The sequence below is a fragment of the Thermobia domestica genome, chromosome 1, assembly GCF_964235325.1.
Source record: "Thermobia domestica chromosome 1, izTheDome1.hap1.1, whole genome shotgun sequence".
Taxonomy (NCBI): Eukaryota; Metazoa; Arthropoda; class Insecta; order Zygentoma; family Lepismatidae; genus Thermobia; species Thermobia domestica.
In genome coordinates this window covers 396,266,258-396,287,383 of record NC_137454.1, presented here as the reverse complement: position 1 = coordinate 396,287,383, position 21,126 = coordinate 396,266,258, and the positions used below count along the sequence as shown (strand labels likewise).

The window sequence follows — 21,126 nt, the reverse complement described above, 5'->3', positions numbered from 1 at the left end:
ATCTCATGCGGGTTTATTTTCAGACTTTTTAGTGCTTAAAAATCCTAGCTTACATCTTAATTATTCATTATAAGTAACAGAGAAGACGGAACGAAATAGTAGTAGGACGGTAACATTAGAAGGATACAAGAATTTATCAATAGTGTGTGTACCAGATGGGTAAGGTCTTCATTTTAAATACAATTCACGTAGTAATACCTAAGTGATTTCTTCCCATATCTGTCTTGAGAGATACGAAACACTTCTGATGCTGAAACATTCCTTACAAATCCCTTGTTATTTTACATAATACAGCATAAAATGTGGATGGATGCATGAAGTTGGCTAAAAGGAAAATACATACCGTAACACTCTTCAATCAGCACAGCATAAGGGTTGATTCCTCCGTGAGTCTTTGCGTCTTGATCTCCTAACCGAAGGATATTCTCCAAACCATTTAGAGCAACTTGGACTATCTTAGCATCCATCACTGTTAACAAGTCACAAAGTGGTGGAATACAACCCTGGAAGATACAACCAATCATATAATCAATACCGTTTAAAAGTCTACACTACAAAGCTTATAACGTTTACTCCATAGGATGGTAATCCAAATAGAGCAAACATTACATTAAATAGTCGTAAATAGGATGTTTGCTCGAGCGTTGACGATGAAACAAGTTATTATAAGTAATAGCTCCTTTCAACGCCAACTACACATAAGCAAAGATTCTAAATACAACCTTAAATATACTTTCACACCAAAGATTCAGCATCATAATTTTCGAAAGATAATAAACACCACAAACAATAAGTAAGAATTATTTCCAGTACCGTGCACTTAAATTGATTACCACGAGGCTTGTACAACTATATACACTTCAAACTACTTTATTTTAGAACTGACCGTCTACCTCTTTCCTCCTATTGCTCAATGACCTGGTAAAACCTTACCAATTATATTGTGGCTTGTCTCACATATTTTAAGGCTACAAACAGAGTGGCTAATCCATCATCAAATTTTAAATTATATGTTGTCAGGGTTATTTGCTCTCTGCCCATTAAGCTCAAATGTTTGTATAGGGGCTGTGGCGGTTCTTGAGAGAAGTCACATGGATAAAATTATTAAACTTCTTTTAGTTTGAAAAATGAAAGTTTAATATTTACCGAGGCGCCTGTGTATACATGTAAAAAGATTATTAAATTGTTTCTAAGTGTATATCTGGAAATGACACAACCTGTTTGAATGATTATATGAATCACGAACAGTATGTTGTCCATTAGCGGTTTATAAACTCTACATTAAAAGAAGAGAAATACTTACAAAACAACATTTAACATTAATGTTCACCACCAAATTTTCTTAATTTACAGAACTAGGTATGAAACAAATAGTTTGAGAAAATGTGATGCCGCGGGTCATGGCTAGTATGCATAAATACGGCTAGCTATAAATAATTTGATGTTAATTACTTTTATCTTATTATTTTTCAGAAACTATCCAAAGAAATCAGACGACAGTACTGGATGACACGTCAATTTATAATATGTTTACATTGATGTTACTTGTTCCTTTCCGCCTCCTTATTATTTTTTTTTTCTTTCTTCAGAGATAAGACTACACAAAATATGCACCTACAATTAAATGAAGGTTCCAGACTACATGTACTCCACCAAGAATCAAATCTGGGTCTCTTGGTTCGAGAGAAAAAGGTGCTAAGTACATTCAGCCAGAGAGGAGCCCCTCGACTAATTACTCATTTCTATTTGATATGTTCTACGAATTTCGTTGTCTGTTGTTATATCATTCTTGTAACTAACTCCATTCTAACCTTGTCCTTTACGAGGGTCAGTACGAAAGTTTTGAGATACGCACTGTTGTGGCACAGTATTTGAATTCCAACAATTGCGTTCGGTAGTGGTATCCAGAGCGAAGCAAGTTTCAACTCACCTCGCTTATCGGCGTGGCCGTATCGCCTTCACTTGTATGTTGATGTGAGCAGTATTCGGCTGTCTAGAATGGAGCTCGAAAGGGAACATTTTCCGGCAATGATCCTTTACGATTTCAAAACTGGTTTGAACGAGACACAAAGCCTTGACCGTTTACAGGGGGCATTTGGGGACCTTGCTCCTTTCCGTGCTACAATTTTTCGGTGGTTTGGTGAATTCAGAAGAGGCCAGACATCGCTTAAAGATGAAGTGAGACTGGACGTCCGGCAACAGCTGTGTCAGATGAAAACATTGCCGCTGTGGAACAAATGATTCGAGAAAATCCCCGAACAACTTTCAAGGACATTGAATCTACAGTGAACATTGGATCGGCAGGAGTAACAAAAATTCTTCATGATCATCTTCGGCTCAGGAAGATTTCATCTCGTTGGGTGCCTGACACTTTGACTGAACAGCAGAAGCGCATGCGTGTGCAATGGTGTGAAGAAATGCTTGCAAGATCTGATGGAGGCAATTCTCGACGCGTCTATGACATTGTTACTGGTGATGAGACTTGGATCTATCAATCTGACCCTGAAAATAAACGCCAGTCTACAGTTTGGGTCTTTCCAGACGAAAATCCACCCATGAAAGTGAAGCGACCGCGAAGTGTGGGGAAGAAGAGGGTCGCAACTTTCTTCTCCAAATCTGGCAATGTTGCAACTGTTCCACTTGAAGAACAAAGCACTGTTACTGCTCAGTGGTACACCACTGTTTGCCTAACGAAAGTGTTCCAGAAGCTTCGGGAACGGCGTCAAAGAACTGGATTGCGCGGGATCTTGCTTCATCATGACAACGCGTCCGTACACACGGCCAACAACACAATTCAGTTTTTAGAATCTACGGAGGTCAAACTTATGACATCCACCGTATAGCCCTGACCTGGCCCCATGTGATTTTTTCCTGTTCCCAGGATCAAAGATCGCATGCGTGGGAAGAGATTTTGAAGCCTTCAAGAAGCTGTAGTGGCTTACGAGAATTAACTTTCAACACTTGAAAAAAAAAAGACTGGCAACACTGCTTCCAAAAGTGGTTTTCGAGGATGCAAAAGTGTGTACAGTGTAATGGTGAATACTTTGAGAAAATGTAAGTGTTAAATAATTTTAAGTATGTAAGTTATTTCACACCTCAAAACTTTCGTAGTGGCCCTCGTATTTCCTTTTACAAACTAAAATGATCCTGAAATATTCAGCTACTACTTATTTTTTATATACAGCATTCCTACATGGCTTACTACTATCTTCTCCCTACTTCTTCCCCTCTCTAGATGTTCAACACTATACTGTAATTTCATTCAATATTTTAAATATATATCGGGTGTTTTAAAAATGACGCCCACGGACAATAGAGCACTAGTGAAAATGCTATATAATGGAATACTCTCCGGGACCATCTTCAGCCCCTATGAGGAATCAAACTTTCACAATGTGGCAACGTCGCAGATTAACTTCAAACATTACCATTGCTCCACGAATCCATCAAACAGTTACATCGATTGCTACACTAATAAGTGGTGTTAGTATCAACGTATATCGACTTGAACTTCCATGTGGAAAGAATCGATGTAATTATTTGATAGATTGGTAGATGTTCTCTGCGTTCTTTATCTACGATGTTGCCACCTAGTGCAATCAATTCGCGTCAGGACCCAAAAGGTATACAATTATATATATATATTGCTTTATTTTGACTTGTAGAATAGTACTCTGTAGTTCATGAGCGCCATTTTTAGTAGTCAATATACATCAAGTGTATAAAAAATCCAGGAATATAGGTCAATTCCATTATGAGTCAAGACATGAATAAATGGAAAGAGAGGGAATTGTTGGAAATAGGTGGTTTTCAATCTAAAATCCTGGAATTTTTCTAATTGGACTAGTAGTTTGGGTTGCACCCTGGTAAGGTGGTGCTCTATGTTAAATGAAAAGTAAGTTTCCGGTTCAATGTCACTGAAAGTGCACACTGTTGTGTGAGGGAACCCAGAATACCTCACATCCCTTTCATAACAAAATGCTATATTGTGGTAAGGTGAGAGTCCACGGGAAGGTTATATATTCTCAAATTGGTGTCCACGAAGAAATACAAAACATATTCTACAGATGAAAATAAAGCGAAAATGCTTTGTAATGGTATATTCTCCGGGATTTCGTTGAGAGACGATCGTACTGATCTACGAATCCATCAATGTGGCCGCTGTGGTGCAGTGATAGGACACTCACTTCTGGTCTTCATATCAAGTGGTCTTTGTTGGTGGTTTCTCCCGTTTTACTTCACTTTCTTCATCCACCGTCTCCCTTAGCGTTCGTGCATAATCGTGAGATGTTAGAAGTCAGACAAAGAATCCATTCAGTAGATTCGTTGAGTCTTTACAGCGAGTAGACGCTGATAGTAACCTCGTCTATTGGCATTGGGACAAGTTACGTATTAACAGAGAAACTCTGTGGAAGGCAGACAAAAGAATCACGCGAAATATACACTTGTGAATGTGACAAACGATTAAGAACATATGAATGTTTATGCAACACATAAATCTTAAATGTTTTCAGGTTCACACATTAGCGTGACGTGAAACCTAAATTTAACCATCAACATGTTAACGAATTGACTCCATTAACCGTCTGACTACCTGGTGGAACCGGTTTTCGGCTCCGAACGGATCCGGTTCCGGGTTTTCGGATCCAGGTCTGGAACCGGAACCGGAACTTTGTGGCCATCCTTACGCTAAACCCGAGCTGCTGGCAGGCTGTGAACAGTGTGCTAGATGAAATGGTGGAAGCGACAGGGAGGCGCCGGCCGCTTGTCTCATTTGGGTAAACACCCACTGGTGGACCTTTTTTTTTTTTTTTTCTGAGGGGCACAAGCGCGTGGTTCTCTCTGCAATGTTTTGAAGGTGAACTTTTTGCCTCCTTTACGGGTCTTTGGAGACTTTCGGATCCAGGTCTGGAAACGGAATTTCGGATATAGGTCTGGAACTGGTTCCTAAGATCCGGTTCCACAAGGAACCGGAACTTTGTGGTCATCCCTAGTACGTACGGCTCGTACATAGATTGTTCCAACGGCTGAAGAGGAAATATTCTTGCATAGTAGTGGTCACGAAAACGTACGAATAATTCTGGTCAGGGAAAACCGAAATCTACGTGTTGCTGTGACATCATTAGAGGACGTGACCTTTGCAAGCAATGAGCAAAGCACGATCGTTGATGAGAGTAAGAACCCCTGATATTTATGAGACATGTGTTTTTGTTCTTGTGTACTTTGTATTACAAAAGCAGTAGAAAATGGAGGAAAAGGAAAGTTATAGTTCGTCAGATTATGTTCCGGAGGAAGAGGAGGGTGAATGTAGTGACTGAATATTCCGATGAATCTGATGTCGAAGACTAGGCTAAGTCTGTCAGAGATTGGACGTATGTGAATGATCCATTCAATCCGTGTTACAAATTTGAAAACTATTATCATTTTCATCCAGCTATCGTAGTTGATCATCACTAACGACTACACAACAGAAGACTCAAATGTTAACTGCAATAATTTTAAAACAATTATGGTATTAACAACCAACGTGACTGCACATTTGTTGCCTAATGCTCCCGCTTAGCAGTGTAGTGAGGTTCTGCACTCTATCTACAGGGCTACGATTCAAGGGGTTAAAGAGCTTGGCCAAGATAATCGCTCTTTGTCAAAACAGAGAAAAAATTTTAAAAATAGAAATACAAAACTCGCTACCATCATTGTAATAAACATAGAGCTTACATGCTAACAAAGAAGCAGGCACATACAGACGTTCTTCAAGATCTGACTTTTCTTGCAGTACGACATAATTTGTAGGGACATTTACACACAGGGTTAGTATCATTATCTATCGGTTTCACTGCCATCTGGTGAGACTCGATGCAAATGCTTGACGGATTCATAAAGCACTGCTAATAGTTCGAAGTTTATCTACGACGTTGTCGTATTTTCAAATATTTGGTTGGTCTTAATACCTAAAAGGAGACCTCATAGAGTATAACATTGTATAGCACTTCTGCTTTATTTTTACTTGTAGAATACTACTTTGTGGTCCGTAGGCGCCAATTTTAGAACACCCAATAAATAGAAAAGGAAAATTACTCACAAGAAAATAATGAAAACAATCTCCAACTAAAAACAGGGTGTCTACTAAAATTCCCAAATGAAATTTCGTGACTTTTTCGTGACCTTTTCTTCACCAAATCATAAAATTTCTTAACATTTTCAAGAGCAAATTTGGGTGCGAATTAGGCCGAATTTTCATCCATGCGATAGAAACGTACTTTGCTTGCGATTTGGTAGCGTCTAAAGCCGACCACTGACAATTTTAGTGGTGAATTTTGACGTTTTATATAATGAAATTTTCCAATCTATTATTACATTTGTACAGTTTTAAAAAATCGTGACCCAAAAGCTAAATTTCGTGACATTCGTGACCGACAGACACCCTGAAAAAGTACACTACACACCTTTTACTATAACGCTTCAACAGACAGAGAGAGTGGAAGTGCGGGTAAGGTAAGAAACTTAAAAGCTGTGAAGAATCCAGGTGGGCGCAATCTTGAAATAAGAGGTCACGTAGTTACTGTCTATATAAATACGCTCTAAAGTGATTACATAAATTTGTGGCCTACTACGAAATAATAAAAGATGACATATTATTTACCTGATCAACAAGATAACGTATTTGCTCTGCAGTGCCACCAGATGTTGCGTTTGTTATGGCCCAGGCAGCTTCCTTTCTTGTTTTAAACTCTGCTTTACCTAGAATATCTATTAATACTGGAAATATGTTCGCATCTATTACAGCCTGGATGAAGAAAAGTAAATTTTATTAGATACAAACTGAAGTAAAAATTAGGTATTTTATAATTTGGTATTTCTTTCAAAATAGCCAAACAAAGAATTTATAAATCTTGATATCTTAGTACAAATGCTAGTTCCAAGTTTGTAGGATAACAAATTACTATCTTCAATTTGAATTTCCTGTCTTCACCCTACAAATATCCTCACGATATTTTTTTTACAGTTATTTATTATATGAAATCTACCTTAACTATGAAACAACAGCCAAAATTAAAAGAACGAAAAAGTGTGAGTTGAAAATCGAACCCAGCTTCCCAGGTGATGCGACTCTGCCCAGCCACTCACTCAGTATTCAGACTGCATGAACACACTTGGTTGTTCCAACACTACAGCTGCGGTATAGTTGGAATGTTTGAGCTGAAGTATGGAAAATGTAATCCTTAGCTAACGCTTACCGCACCAGCACGGTGAGACGAAGACCTCACATTTTTCCTCCTCCAAATACTTGAAATTTTACTGAATTTGTTCTTATACAGAACATGATGTATGAAAAAGACGAAAACTTAAGTTAGTAATTACTAATAGATTATGTGTGGAAGATCATCAGTTCAATCCAGTTGTGAAGACTTTCCGGGTTACATAAGATGTTTAGTAAACCAGAATGAATAAGGATCCCAAGCCAAACTTCAACTGCCTTGCATGTTTTCCTCCAGAAACCTCAACAGAATTCTCTTATATATGCCCATATAAGTAGGAATATATACGAGTCAGTTACGTATATAAGGAATATGAGTCAGTTACGTAATAGATATACCAGTAGGCATATATAAGAGAATTCTGTTAAGTTTCTGGAGGAAAACATGCAAGGCAGTTGAATTTTGGCTTGGGATCCTTATTCATTGTCTCTTGCCGAAGTTTCGTGTATGTACGGCTATTCCATAAGTTTTACCAGAAATATAAATCTAGAATATTCTTTTGTTTTTGAGAGAGAGATAAGAGAATAGTTACCCTACAATCCGATTATGTTTTTCCTAATCATAGTAAATCATACGAGGGTCATTCAGAAAGTAATGTCTCCAAGCCCACTACTTGGCCAATAGTGTTTGGAAACATTTTGAACTGTTTATCATTAACGCATTGATGTTTAAGCTATAGAATGTCAATTGTTTCATCCTCCTATCTCTTCCGTTCCAGAGTAATGAAGCAATCCAATATATCCAGTGGTGACCTCCGGTTGAAACAGCGAACTGTCATTGAATTTCTGACTGCGGAAGGTTGTGTGCCCAGGAACATTCACTGCCGTATGACTGCAGTTTACGGGCATGTCTGTGTTGACGTCAGCACTGTCAGTCGATGAAGTACCGCCACACGTCCTCTCCTCCGAAAAATAAAATAAAATAAAGTTGTCCCATCTGCTGGCAAAGTGTTGTTGACCTTCTGGAATTTGGATGGTGTCGTGCATACTGAATTTCTGCGAAACGGTCAGACAACCCTAAAGAGACTGCGGGCCAGATTGCAACGCAACGCAAAGATAAACATGCAATTTTGCACCACGACAGTGCTCGTCCCCACACAAGCCACAAAACTCAGGAAGTACTGCAGCGCCTGAGGTTCACGGACATTCTACCTCACCCTGCCTATAGTCCGAATCTTGCACCCTGCGACTTTTGGCTCTTCCCTAAACTTAGGGATCACCTTAAGGATCAATGCTACAGTTATGAAGCGGAGGTGGAAACAGCAGTTCGGCAATGGTGTTGTCAGCAGCCACCACAATTATTCGCCGACGGAATGAAAAACCTTCTTTTGCATTGGCGCAAGTACGTTGCCTGTAATGGGAACTATGTTGAAAAAATGATGCCACCATTTGGTAACAACGCTGCAAGCATTCTACTGATACCTTGTATTGGTGTTATCTGTCAAACACAAATAAAGACAACACTTTGGAGACATTACTTTCTAAAGCACCCTCGCATGTACTAAACTTATTCTTTCTTTCTTTATTTTTTGTCTTCGTCTTTGGGGTTTCATGTCATCGTTTGCTTTTCCACTCCTTCAGTGTCTTACATGGTTGAAGTTTCTCCAGGAAGTTTTGTTTGGATTTCAATAGGTTGGATTGTTCATGCATTTATGTGGCAGACTATTTCATATATTTATCCAGCTTAGTATATTATTATAGATCTATTATATTTCGTGAAATATTTCTTTATACACCTTTTCTTGCATTGCACACGTGTGTGTATTCATAACATGCATGGGAAATTGTGTTCTGGATTCATAAGCTCGTAATAAATTATAGTTATCATAAATTAGAGAGACAACTGTATGATTATGCATAAGTGTTTATCCTTCCTATACGTTATTCTCTTCCCAGTATCCTTTAAGTAAATTTAACCTATAGTTACAACATACACAAATTTCATATAACACGTAGTCAACAAGCCTTTCATGTACACTCATGTCCAAAATGATTGTCGCATATCTATAACAGGCTTGTTTTGCGAATATAATTGGATAATGATATCGCAGGGTACTTTTAACACTTACTATGTGTATAATCGGCAGGGATATGTATGTGGTAAATTTCATGTCAAAAGAGCTGTAAATAAAAACAATATAACGAAAAAAAAACTTTTCTTGTCCACTTAACAACATTTTGATGTACTCATTCTAATTTTCGTATTTATATTTTTTCTATGAAATTTACCACAAATATACATATCCCGATTGTACACAAAGTAACATTATTAGAAGTACCCTGCGATATCATTATCCAATTATATTCGCACAACAAGAGTTATAGATATGCGACAATCATTTTGGACATGAGTGTACATACACGAAGAATCAAGAATATTTTTATTTTTACTAAGAACAACAATCATTCATTTCAGTACAATCATACTCAACATTTACAGAGATACTGTAATAAATTTAAGTATATTCTATGCATGATAACAGTATCTCTGTCAAGCAATTAACAAGGCCCAGATCCAGTGTTTAAGGTATTCAAGATTTTAGTGGAGTGAGTTAATGACCTGCAATATCTGTATTTTTTGATTAGTGAAATTTCTTATTGCTGCATAGTAGTTAAATTCAATTATGCTACGAGTTTTGAAGTACAACAAAGTCCTCATTATCCGCGAGTGCCACGAAAAAAAAAAAAAATTAAACCCTGCTCCAGTTAGTCGCGGAGGACTGACACTCCGCATGGAAATAACTACTGTATGTTCTAAAACATAAAAATAAATTGCATTTTAAAAATCAATATTTCCAACAATAGTGCACTTTCAAAGTGCAACTTTACTCTGATAAGCACAAGGCGATTGTTGTAAGGTATGAAAAAGGGGAATTGGGAAGAGTGATTAGTAAATTACATTCATTGTTCACTGCAGAGTGAGAGTCCGCGGGCGACAACTGGAAGGTTAATTACCAACTTTAAAAAAGCCAACAACCGGGAAAAATACGATAAGCCCTTTAGTGCGAAGGTCGAAAATTACTGATAAGTTTATTGTGCATCGTCATCCTATAGGCTTCTCGGAATTTGTGGACGAGCGGCAGGCTCTTGCTTTCTTGTTTTGGTCATGGCTTTTACATTCTGTGATCATTGATCTTGACGAACGGAGAAATATAAACAATAAAACAGTTTTTATGCTGAAATACTTTTTTTTTTTTTTTTTTTTTTGTGCCTGCACCTCATTTTTAAGTCTTTTTTCGGGTTATCCGCGGTGCCCATGCCACCCAACTCCGCGGATAATTGCGGCTTTACTGTATTCAGATAAATAAGTTCCAAATGTATATGCTACAATTAAACACCCATATGCTCCTCAAGGTATCGAAAGCCATAATGATGCATCATGTCGATGTTAAGGACATTACATACATCATATATTTGAATTAACTATATTTGAACTCCCATTATGGGATATATGGAGTACATATGGAAAGAGTGCAAAACGGAAGAAAGAACTTGATCCCGTATTACCTCAATGAGAAGAGAGTGAATGAAGAGGACGACGAGTATTCTATGGATCTTCTAGAGGATACTAAAATTTAAAGTCAAATAGTTCTATAACAAATATATTCTGTAGTTCTACTAAATTTATAGCATGATCCCCCTGTTTATGGTAAGATTTAAGTTATTTAATTAATACAATTAGTATGTAATAAATTCTGTAATTAACTTTTAATATAATTACCTATAATTTCAGTTAATCATTACTTAAATCTCGAGTACACGTTTCAATGCCTTGTTAGAAGTACACAGGTACCACGGACTTTCCAAGCATACCTGAATTTGTTGTCTATTTCCAGCAGTAATGTTCGATATTGTCCAACACGCTTCTTTCCTAATTGATTCCTTAGGCGATGCTAACAAGTGAAGAAGACACGGGAGCGCTGAACAATTAAGTACCACTTGCGTCTGAACGTCGTCTCCCGTTACGATATTACCCACAGCTCGGAGAGCGGCCGACACTACGTTGTGTTGGTTGTGCCTGAAAATTACTTAAATTAATTAATACCTAATATCAACAGCACATAACTTATAACTAGTCTGAGTGTTACAGTAAGTGGATTCAATCTGCTATTGAAGAGTTCATATACAGTAAACAAATAAATAAATCTATCAACTAAATTAGGCTGGCAACAAAAGACTTTTTAACGCCTTTTTTTTTCCCTCGAAAAATACCCTCAACCATGTTATTTTGTGAAGCTCGAGGTGCCATTTGTCGGCATGGATCCCTCTCTTTCGACAATAATATAACTGAACAAAATTTTAAAAAATAAATTAAATTTTGTAGTTTAACGTCCCACGTTTATGTCCGTTAGGCTAAGGGAGACGGATGATTAAAGCAAGTAAATGATAATGGAAGAAACTGGTGGAATGAGACAGTGGGAGGAAACGGGACTACCCCAAGAAAACCAAGGGATATGATGAAAATGAAATCATTAACTTTTACGTTCCACGTTTACGCCGGCTAGGCTAAAGGAGACAGTGATGATGAGAAATGAATGAAATGTACAATGAAGAAAGTGAGAGGAAACGGGAGAACCACGAGAAAAACCACGCACACGGTGTTTGTCCACCACAAAGCTCACGTGGCGCGAGCTCACATCGGACCAAGGACTCCATTCACCACAGGCGAACGCTCTACCACTGAGCCACCGTGGCCCCAACGGATATGATGATGTCCACTACAAACTTACTCGGTCGGGGATCAAACCAAGGACCCCACGCACCAGAGATAAGAGCTCTATCACTGAGTCACCCTATCCCCTAAGTTAATCATTTTGGGCTCAACTTCATTAACCATACTGTATACTATCGTCTTACTATATTGTAATGAGCAGCTTGAAAAGAGTGCACTTTCAGTATCAGTTCATTTCAATAGGTGACATGGCGTAGTGCGCTGTGCTTATCACACAATATAAATTTATCAATTGTCTCGAGAAAACTACTATCAATAGGTATGTTTCATCTTCGAACGTTTTCTCCCTTAAATGCTAATAATCCATATAAATAAAAATGAAAGTGACTATATTTGTAACTTAGTAACTCTTCGTTCACTTCTGGTGCTTGGGGTCCTGGGTTCAAACCCTGCTCCCGCCAAGTGAGCTTTGTGGTGGACAAACACCATGTGCGTGGGTTTTCTCGGGGTTCTCCCGTTTCCTCCTACTTTTTTCATTCCACCATTTCATTCATCTCTCATCATCGCCGTCTCCTTTAGCCTAACCGGCATAAGCATGGGACGTAAAACTCAAAAATTTTATTTCATTTAGTAGCTCTTGAACTACCCGACCGATCTCGACCAAATTTTGAACACAGGTGAGATTCGGACCTGAGATGGTTTTTATCATTTCAGTTTGACGGTGAAATTTAGGGAAGGGGGAGGTATTGAGTGGTCGAAGTGAGGCGGTTTGCGGTGGTATGCCATACCGCCTCTGGTTTTTCAGTGATGAAGGCAGGGACGGCGCCAGAAACGCTTGATGGGGTGGGCGGAAAAAAGCGGACATAGTTGCCGGGTGGGCGGACAATGAAAATGAGAACTGGGCAATGTAGACATGTTTTTTGACAATAATTAAGTTTCATTTTTTATACTCTTTATTTAGCTGAGGCTCAAACCGAAATAGGGAAGGAACAGCGATGTGGAAAACAGCTGTCTTGGCCTTATAGAAGGCACAATTCCGGTATTCGCCTGGTGGGACTGAAGAAATTCAGGACTTAGGATGGGCTGCGGGAGTTCGTGGATATATGCTCGACCTACCGAATTCCGCGTGGCAGACACACTAAATATATTTACAGTTTTTTTAAAAAAAAAAAAAAAATAATAATAACGGTATGTACTGTGTAGTCCATGAAGTTCAAGACAGCTTTACCTCCTCTCCCTCCAAGAATGCACATAAATGCATAGAAATAAAAAAAGGTTCAAAAAACACAGACTAACGGATAATACTCTACCTTTCGTTAATAACATAAAATACACAGATATCTTTGACACTGAACCTCAAGTTAGCATATATATATATATATATAAATTTGATAAATAAGTAAATAGCAGTTAACAAAACTTCATCATGATCCACAGAAAGAACAACGTATTTTAAACTGTGAATGGCAGATCACATGGTACGAACAAGCTTACAATAAACTTTTATACCTGCACTTAAATTAAGAGCATTTTTCATTACTAGCATGTTGCGCTAGAACATGCGTCGATTTTTATGTCCAGCATGAATGCGTTTACCACATCCTCTACAGCAATATTCATTAGCCCTTAAGAGATCCGGGGTTTTTGGGCTATTTTTTAGACTTTCAGTCAAGCAGCTACTGCATCATCACTATTTATCCTAGGATCATGGTTCATACCTCATTCTCTTCAGAACGGAGCTGGCTTTCAAATTATACCACTTGCATATACCAGGAGGGGAAAATGATGTCAAATGGAAAATTTCGGAGGGAAAATTTTTTCTCGCACTTTGGGCCCCCCTGGAGCGACCCTGTGTGAACGTAGCCATCTAAAAAAAATCTGATAAATAGTACTTGGTATACTGAATGTGTGTGCCAAATTTCAAGTTTCAATCTTGAATACCAAGGGCGGGAGAAATTTTATCAGGAATTCCCACCATGCCCCAAATTACCGTAAAACACCATGATCTCAGGTAAAAAATTTCCTGAGACATCCCTAATTACCCTAGGGTCACGTTTCTCCCATCATTCTCTTCAAAATAGTACTGCCTTTCAGGCGGTATGACTCACGTGTCTCCATCATGTATCTAAGGCGGGAAAATGAGGAAAAACGGGATTTTTTGGGTCTAAATATCCTTTTCTCAACTTTTAGCCCCCTTGGGCCCCCCTGTTCTAACGCAGAGATCTGAAAAAAATCTGGTAAATACTACTCGGTGGGCTGAATGTTTATGCACAATTCCAATTTTCCAGGTGCAAAAGTAAGCCCGCCAAAAAAAAAAAATATACCGACAATGTCCCATATTCCCGTATACAGAGGGAAATTTTTAAACATTCCCTGAGACATCCCTAATTACCCTAGGGTCACGTTTCGCCCGTCATTCTCTTCAAAATAGAACTGCCTTTCAGGCGGTATGACTCACGTGTCTCCATTATGTATATAACGCGGGAAAATCCCGTGAAAGGGATTTTTGGTAAAAATTTCCCTTTTTCAACGTTTAGCCCCTTTGTACCCCCCTGTTTTAACGCAGAAATCTGAAAAAAATCTGGTAAATACTACTCGGTGGACTGAATGTTTCTGCACAATTTCAATCTTCTAGGTGCAAAAATAAGCCAGCACAAAACTAGTACCGAAAATGTCCAAAATTTCCCTATACAGAAGTATATTTTGATAAAAATTCCCTGACATTTCCCTAATTACCCTAGGGCCATGTGTCGCACATCATTCTCTTCAGAATAGAACTGTCTTTCAGGCGGTACCATTCACTTGTCTCCATCATGTATCTAAGGCGGGAAAATGAGGAAAAACGGGATTTTTGGGTAAATATATCCCTTTTTTCAACTTTTTGACCCTCTGGATCCCCCCTGTTTTAACGCAGAAATCTGAAGAAAAAATCTGATAAATACTACTCAGTGGACTGCATGTTTGTGCAAAATTTCAATCTTCTACGTGCAAAAATAAGCCCGCCAAAAATACTTTACATAAACCCCCCCAAAAAAGTATTACACGAAAATATAAATTTTAGAATTATGACGTCATCACCTCCTATGTCTCGACACAGGAAGGTGTGAAACCATACGTAATGTCTTCTGCAATGCCTCTGGACTTAAAAAAAACCGGACGAAAAAGCTCAAATAGGAGAGTTATAACGCAATGTACCATGAAACACCCCGTATGGTACAAATTGTACCATGAGATCCCCAAAGGGTTAAAAGTTTTCTTTCTACTGAGAGGAAGCAAAGATCGCTTAGGCTACCGTCAGTGACGGATCTAGCCCGGGGCCGGAGGGGCCTAAGCCACCCAGTTTTCTGGATAATAAAAATAATTTAAGCTATTATTTATATATCTTTCGAAGTTTATAGTAAGCTCACAATACACCTATCAAAGTCTGGGGTGTGGCTGCTCCCCCAGTTTTTACCTTCTAGATCCGCTTCTGGCGACCGTTTGACATTCGATTTTTTAGATATGTTTTATCCCGTCTAAGACACGAGAAAGAATGCTCACATAGTGAACTAGATACAGGAATGGTGACAACAATTACGGCTAATTTGTGAATTTCATGAAAGCAATTTTGAAACTATCCATTACTTCGGTAAACTGATTTAGATTTAGATTTCTGGGCTTTCGGCATCTATGGCTATTTACTTCAGTAAAGTGAGAACCGGAGGTAATTTTGCATTGCTTTTCCTCCTCATAAGGCTTCAAAACTTTCAGGACAAGTTTCAGTTCCACGTTTACACTATCGACACTATCCATAATGACGTGCAAGTGGTTGGATTTTCTCAAATGAGAGGAAGTGTTCACTTTTAGGATGAAGACTGCTTATCCCATATAGAATACTTGTATTTTCTGTAAAACGCCTATTCATTTCTTCAATATTTCTTCAAGTATTCTGTCAAGTACAGCAAGAAATATCCTAAATCTGTAGTCTTCTTGGGATTAGATATCTTCTTCCTCAACAGATATTTGCTCAGTCATAATATACTGATGTAAATGATGGGGCAGTGATCGTGTTCTGGACATTGGGCCCGTTAGAGATATACCGTTATTTTCAGCAAGACTCAAAGACTCATTTCAAGTTTTTTCGAACTCCTCCACTGTGTTTCGAATTTCAGCAAAATAATCCACTACACCGTTCGTAACTAAAACAGCATCATCCAGTGTGCTCTCCTTATTTTGTAGATAATGTGGCAATCTTTTCAACTTCCCAAGAAAAAGTGTGAACAAGTTGAGTTGGAACACAAACTGAAAATTAACTTCACTCAATAGACGTCTTTCTTCAGAAGAGCGACTGCGATTTTCATTACTTATCTCAGGAAGTGTTAGAATAACTGCCCTAAACGTTCTCTTCATAGCCACACAAGCTGCAACCTAAGATAAACGGGTAAAAAGTATTTTGTTAGTGGTTCAGAAGATACTTAATGCCATAAATAATACTATATATTGAATACCATACGAAGATAGTACATTAGAAGCCATCATTTTCTGTGTAGTATCACTGACGACACCTCAGCAATATACAAGGGACTCGATGACCGATTAGTGGAAGGTCATTAAGATGATGCAGTGTCCTGTCCGAAGGTCCCTGGGCAAAGTGAAATCATGATGATTTACCATAGCCTTCCATGCAACGATGATAACCTCCTAAGAACGGAACCTAGAGTAGGATCCAAATCACTTGTGTTCCCGCTGGGAATCGAATCCGGAACTCACCGGGGACACTCGAAGATCAATAGGAGCAACATTATTTCGCATCTGCTTATTTTCATGGTAACTGTGCGGACAAAATGTGGACCAGTAATAATCTTCGATAACTACAGCAGAAAGCACGCGTTAATTCGAATATTTGCTTGAGCTGTTCGGGTTATTAAATTGTTTGGCGTAAAAGGGAGTGCTCAAAAGCCACAAATCCAGTTACAAACGAATATTTGTCAAGGTTCATTTCTAATCTAAAATATGTACAGTACCGTATATGTAGTTAAGCATTCAAAAGTAATTTGAAACAGTCTTGTATTCAAGAAAAGTTACCTGATTTAGTCACACAATTCACAACAACTGTTTCTGTTTGAGCAACCAGTCTAAAAATATCAACCCCGCCGGCTAAATATCATTCGGATAAGCGCAGGGTTAGGATTCGGGATGGGTTTGGATTAACGTGAGCAGCCTGTATTGCTAATGAAGAAACAAAATATGGAAATGTGTAATTAAATGAGCTTGTATAAAAGCAAGTCACCCATACTCATGTCCTATGGAACATGCTGCCAATCACGTTTACACCATGCGAGGGGAAACAACTTTAGCAATTCTAGCCGTGCTAACTTTATTGGTCCTCAGCAATTTGCGAATTATCTGGGAATGATGGGGAAAAAACTAGATACACCATGTAAGTTTTATTTTTTGTATGTGTTATTTCCTTCTGGACTAAAAACAGGAATTAGAAAGGAAGGTTTACATGGATTGTGATGTCAAATAATGGACTTCAAGGAATAATAAACACATATTCCTCCTATTAGTATATATGGGGAGAGGTGGGGGGAGAAACTTTAGTTTTCTTTCCTAAAAGGAAATTTACAGTAACAACAATAGTAATAATGCATAAAACAATAAAAATCACGTATATGTCAATAACTGAAATTCAAGTAGAGATATTAACAATTTTTTTTTCATGTGTCTGCGGCAATTACGAGGATTATTTTTACATTTTTTTCCAGCCCTATGAAATCGGATTAAATGGCTTCGTAGTTCACGAGATGCTTTAATTTAAAAGTTAATCACGACTTTTGGCGTCATTATACAAGTATTACTACAAGTATATGTCTTAAAATCATTGTTCATTGCTGAGTTAAACTGTCCTACAACATTTTTCATTACAATCCAGAGTAATACCTATTGCTTTTGAAGTACAGGATGTCACCTTCATTACTCTACTTCTGTTGGGGTGGGCGAATAGGTGGGCGAGGCCGTCCATCGGGTGGGCGGTCGCCCACCCCCGCCCACCCTTAATGCCGTCCCTGGATGAAGGCATACCGTCTCTGGTTTTTCAGTTATCAAGACATACTGTCACTGGAGAGTAGATGCTAAATACCTTTAATAAATCCATTTTTATACAAAGAAATTAACGAATAGCTTTGCACGTAAGAAGTTTTTATTTCTTATGTAGAAATAATTTCTAAGTTGACAACACCGACATTTTTGTTATCTTTTTCCTACCTTTTGTATTTAAAATGAGGTGTCTTCAAAGGAGTATGTCTAATTTATATTTTGATGCGCCATATTGAATGGTTTCTTTCTTATATATGTGCGTGTCTTCTTGCCTGCATGTATATAAATGTCGTGTTTTGAGTATGGGTGGATTTAGACCTTGTCTGCTGAGAGGGGCAGATCTTTCGGGGGTTTGGAATACCCCTCAGTCGAGTGGAGATCCGGAAGTTTCCCGCAGGAAACTGTTAATTTAAAAACTCGGCTTTAGCATTTTCGTATAATTTTCTATATTACAATATAAGGGGATGTTTTTTTCAGAAAGTTATTGGTGGGAAATCAAAGTATCTCCATACCCCCCTCCCTCCGTAACTACAGAAACGCTTTCCAATGGCCTTTACTTATTGTGTAAACAGAAATGCACTCTTTTAGGTAACACACCTTTCAACATTTACATAGCGGGTATGTCGAGTTAAAATCGTAATAAAACATACCGCCTCTGCTTTTTTTCCACTTCGAACACTGCGGGGTATTAACTTAAAAATGATCGAAGATGACCGATATTAATATCGGATCCATAGTTTTCGGGATCATTGTGATGAACAGTGACACTTCCGATGCCGTTTAAATCCAAATTCAGAACCGCAGCTTGGGGTAGTATATATATATATATATATACAGGGTTTTCATAAAGTCTGGACTGATTTAATTCGCTTATAATTTACATAAAAATACTCATATTGAAATCAAATAAAGTGCAAACGGTAGCGGAAGGATTACATTTTTACCTGTAATCTGCACTAGCTCAGTTCATTCACCGCCACCTCCAACTCCAACTGGGCGCCATTTACGTCCACACATTCGCGTAGGCGGCGCTGGAATCCACTCACAGCGTTCCGCCGTGTTTGATCCGAAATGCCAGCCACAGACGCCGATTTTGTCCTTTAAGTTTTCCAAACCACTTGGCTTCTTTGCATAAACTTCCGTTTTCACATGACCCCAAAGCCAGAAGTCTAGGGGGTAAGGTCGGGTGATCTTGGCGGCGGATGGAATTTGGTAAGAAACTGACCCTTGCCCTCCCTCTCCCTCTCTCAACGTGTTTAGAGTTGCCGCTTATCTAACAGTGTTGCCAAGTAAAAATTTAATCCTTCCGCTACCGTTTGCACTTTATTTGATTTCATTATGAGCATTTTTATGAAAATTATAAGCAAATTAAATCCGTCCAGACTATATATATGGTAGAAAATAACCGATTTTAATGTCGAATCCACGGTTTTCGGGATCGCTAAGATGAACAGTGACATTTCCGATACCATTTAAATCCAAATTCAGCCCTTTATGTCTAAAAGAATAGAACATACATTCCTCCCGTGCGAAGAACGGGTATTCTGCTAGTAACGTATAATTTTAGATACAAGATTTGCAATGTGATACTTCCTTTCATATGTTACAGTGAAACGCACACTGATTCAGACATGTCTACCACTTTTCTTTTTCTCCTTTAGTAGCGAGGAAGACTACTGAGTTTACTACCTGCCTGTTGCTGGAACTACTCATTATCGTTAGAACTTTACGAAGAAAATGTGATTTTTTAAAATTAATAAACAATCATTATAAAAATATTTTTTATTACAAATCCCCGTTTTCCATGCCTTTATACAGAAGGGCCGCCGAGTACAATGAAACAGAGCTAATTAAACAAGAATTTAGAACACGAATTGTGAACTCAGATTAACCAACATTAATCCAAATGAGGCTTCATTTAAACGATTCGAGATAGTAACACAGTTTCCTTGTTGACTGATGCTAGGAAATAATTCTTTTCTTCCATAGCAATTCGTACACGGAATGGAGAACTAAATATACAACTGCAACTATACATCCGCTATTCATACTTGCATTTCGTGGTGCATAAGTTCTTGACCACAACAAATATATATAATCTATATTATAAACTATGGAAGTACATTACCGAACCATTTCGAAGATTTTTAGTAAAAAGAATGTTTCATATTGTAATATTGACTACAAAACTTAGTTTTTTTTAAAATCACTTTTATCTGTCTCTTGACACGTTATTGTTTCACCACTTTCCGCTCGCGGGTACATATTGAAGACAGTTGTTTTATATATGCAGATACAACCAAATATACAACGAATATATATGCCTTTGTTTAGCTCGTATTCTTTCGATTTCGCTCACATTTTGTAGATTGTTTGTTGTGGTGTTGCTAATTAACGTTCTATGTTTAGAATTCTATTCCAGATTCAATTCAGAAAATGCAACAAATTTCTTACATTCAAAATTTCTCTCACCGATAATCCGGTTCCTTTAGATTTCCTGGATTTCGATGTGTCTTTTCAAATCTACCGTGTTCGTGCCGTTTATGTTTCAATAGGGCTAATCGGTTCTTCGCTCTTGCCTGCACATGCTAACAGGTATTCCTGCTCCTGCTCAATATCTTCTCGTTTTTATTTATTTGCTAATGTATAGCCTCATTGGCTAAACTAAAATTCTGTAGAACTCTTTTATTTAGTTTGTGATTGGTAAAATTTCATTTGCTTTTCATATATTGTTTAATTTTCTTTTTCTAAGAGACTGTAAAAAGACATTCATCAGTTCTGGACGTTGCCGGATTTTTTAATGTCAACCTCGATTCAGAAGACTAAAATATATATGTAACATCTCCTACTTTAGAATTTTCTAATTTCTATAGCTCTATAGAATTTTCTAATTCAGGCATGTCAAACTCGCGCTCCCTGACTAATTTTTCTGCGGCCCTCGGTCCACCCCAAGAAAACAAAAAATAAATATACTTCAGTGTGAACAATTTTTGTCATTTATGAAAAGGAACAAGTCCCCGAGAATATTCAGGTTAACAGACATTAATCTTACAGTAACTCTGTTCTGAAAATCGCAAGTGGGGGGAGCATATCTTCAGACATTCGAAATCTGTTTGCA

General features: G+C 38.0%; 1 protein-coding gene across 3 annotated transcripts in view; it reads right to left on the bottom strand.

The window, feature by feature from the left end:
- Positions 1 to 21,126, bottom strand: part of Kap-alpha1 (karyopherin alpha1) — a 58,710-nt gene that overhangs the window by 6,867 nt on the left and 30,717 nt on the right. For all 3 annotated transcript variants that reach the window (XM_081732723.1, XM_081732726.1, XM_081732730.1), the window contains exons 6-8: positions 11,072 to 11,276; positions 6,644 to 6,787; positions 344 to 503 (exon numbers count right to left, since the gene is read on the bottom strand). In XM_081732723.1, coding sequence (XP_081588849.1) covers positions 344 to 503; positions 6,644 to 6,787; positions 11,072 to 11,276 — 509 coding nt within the window. The remainder of the gene's footprint in view (positions 1 to 343; positions 504 to 6,643; positions 6,788 to 11,071; positions 11,277 to 21,126) is intronic.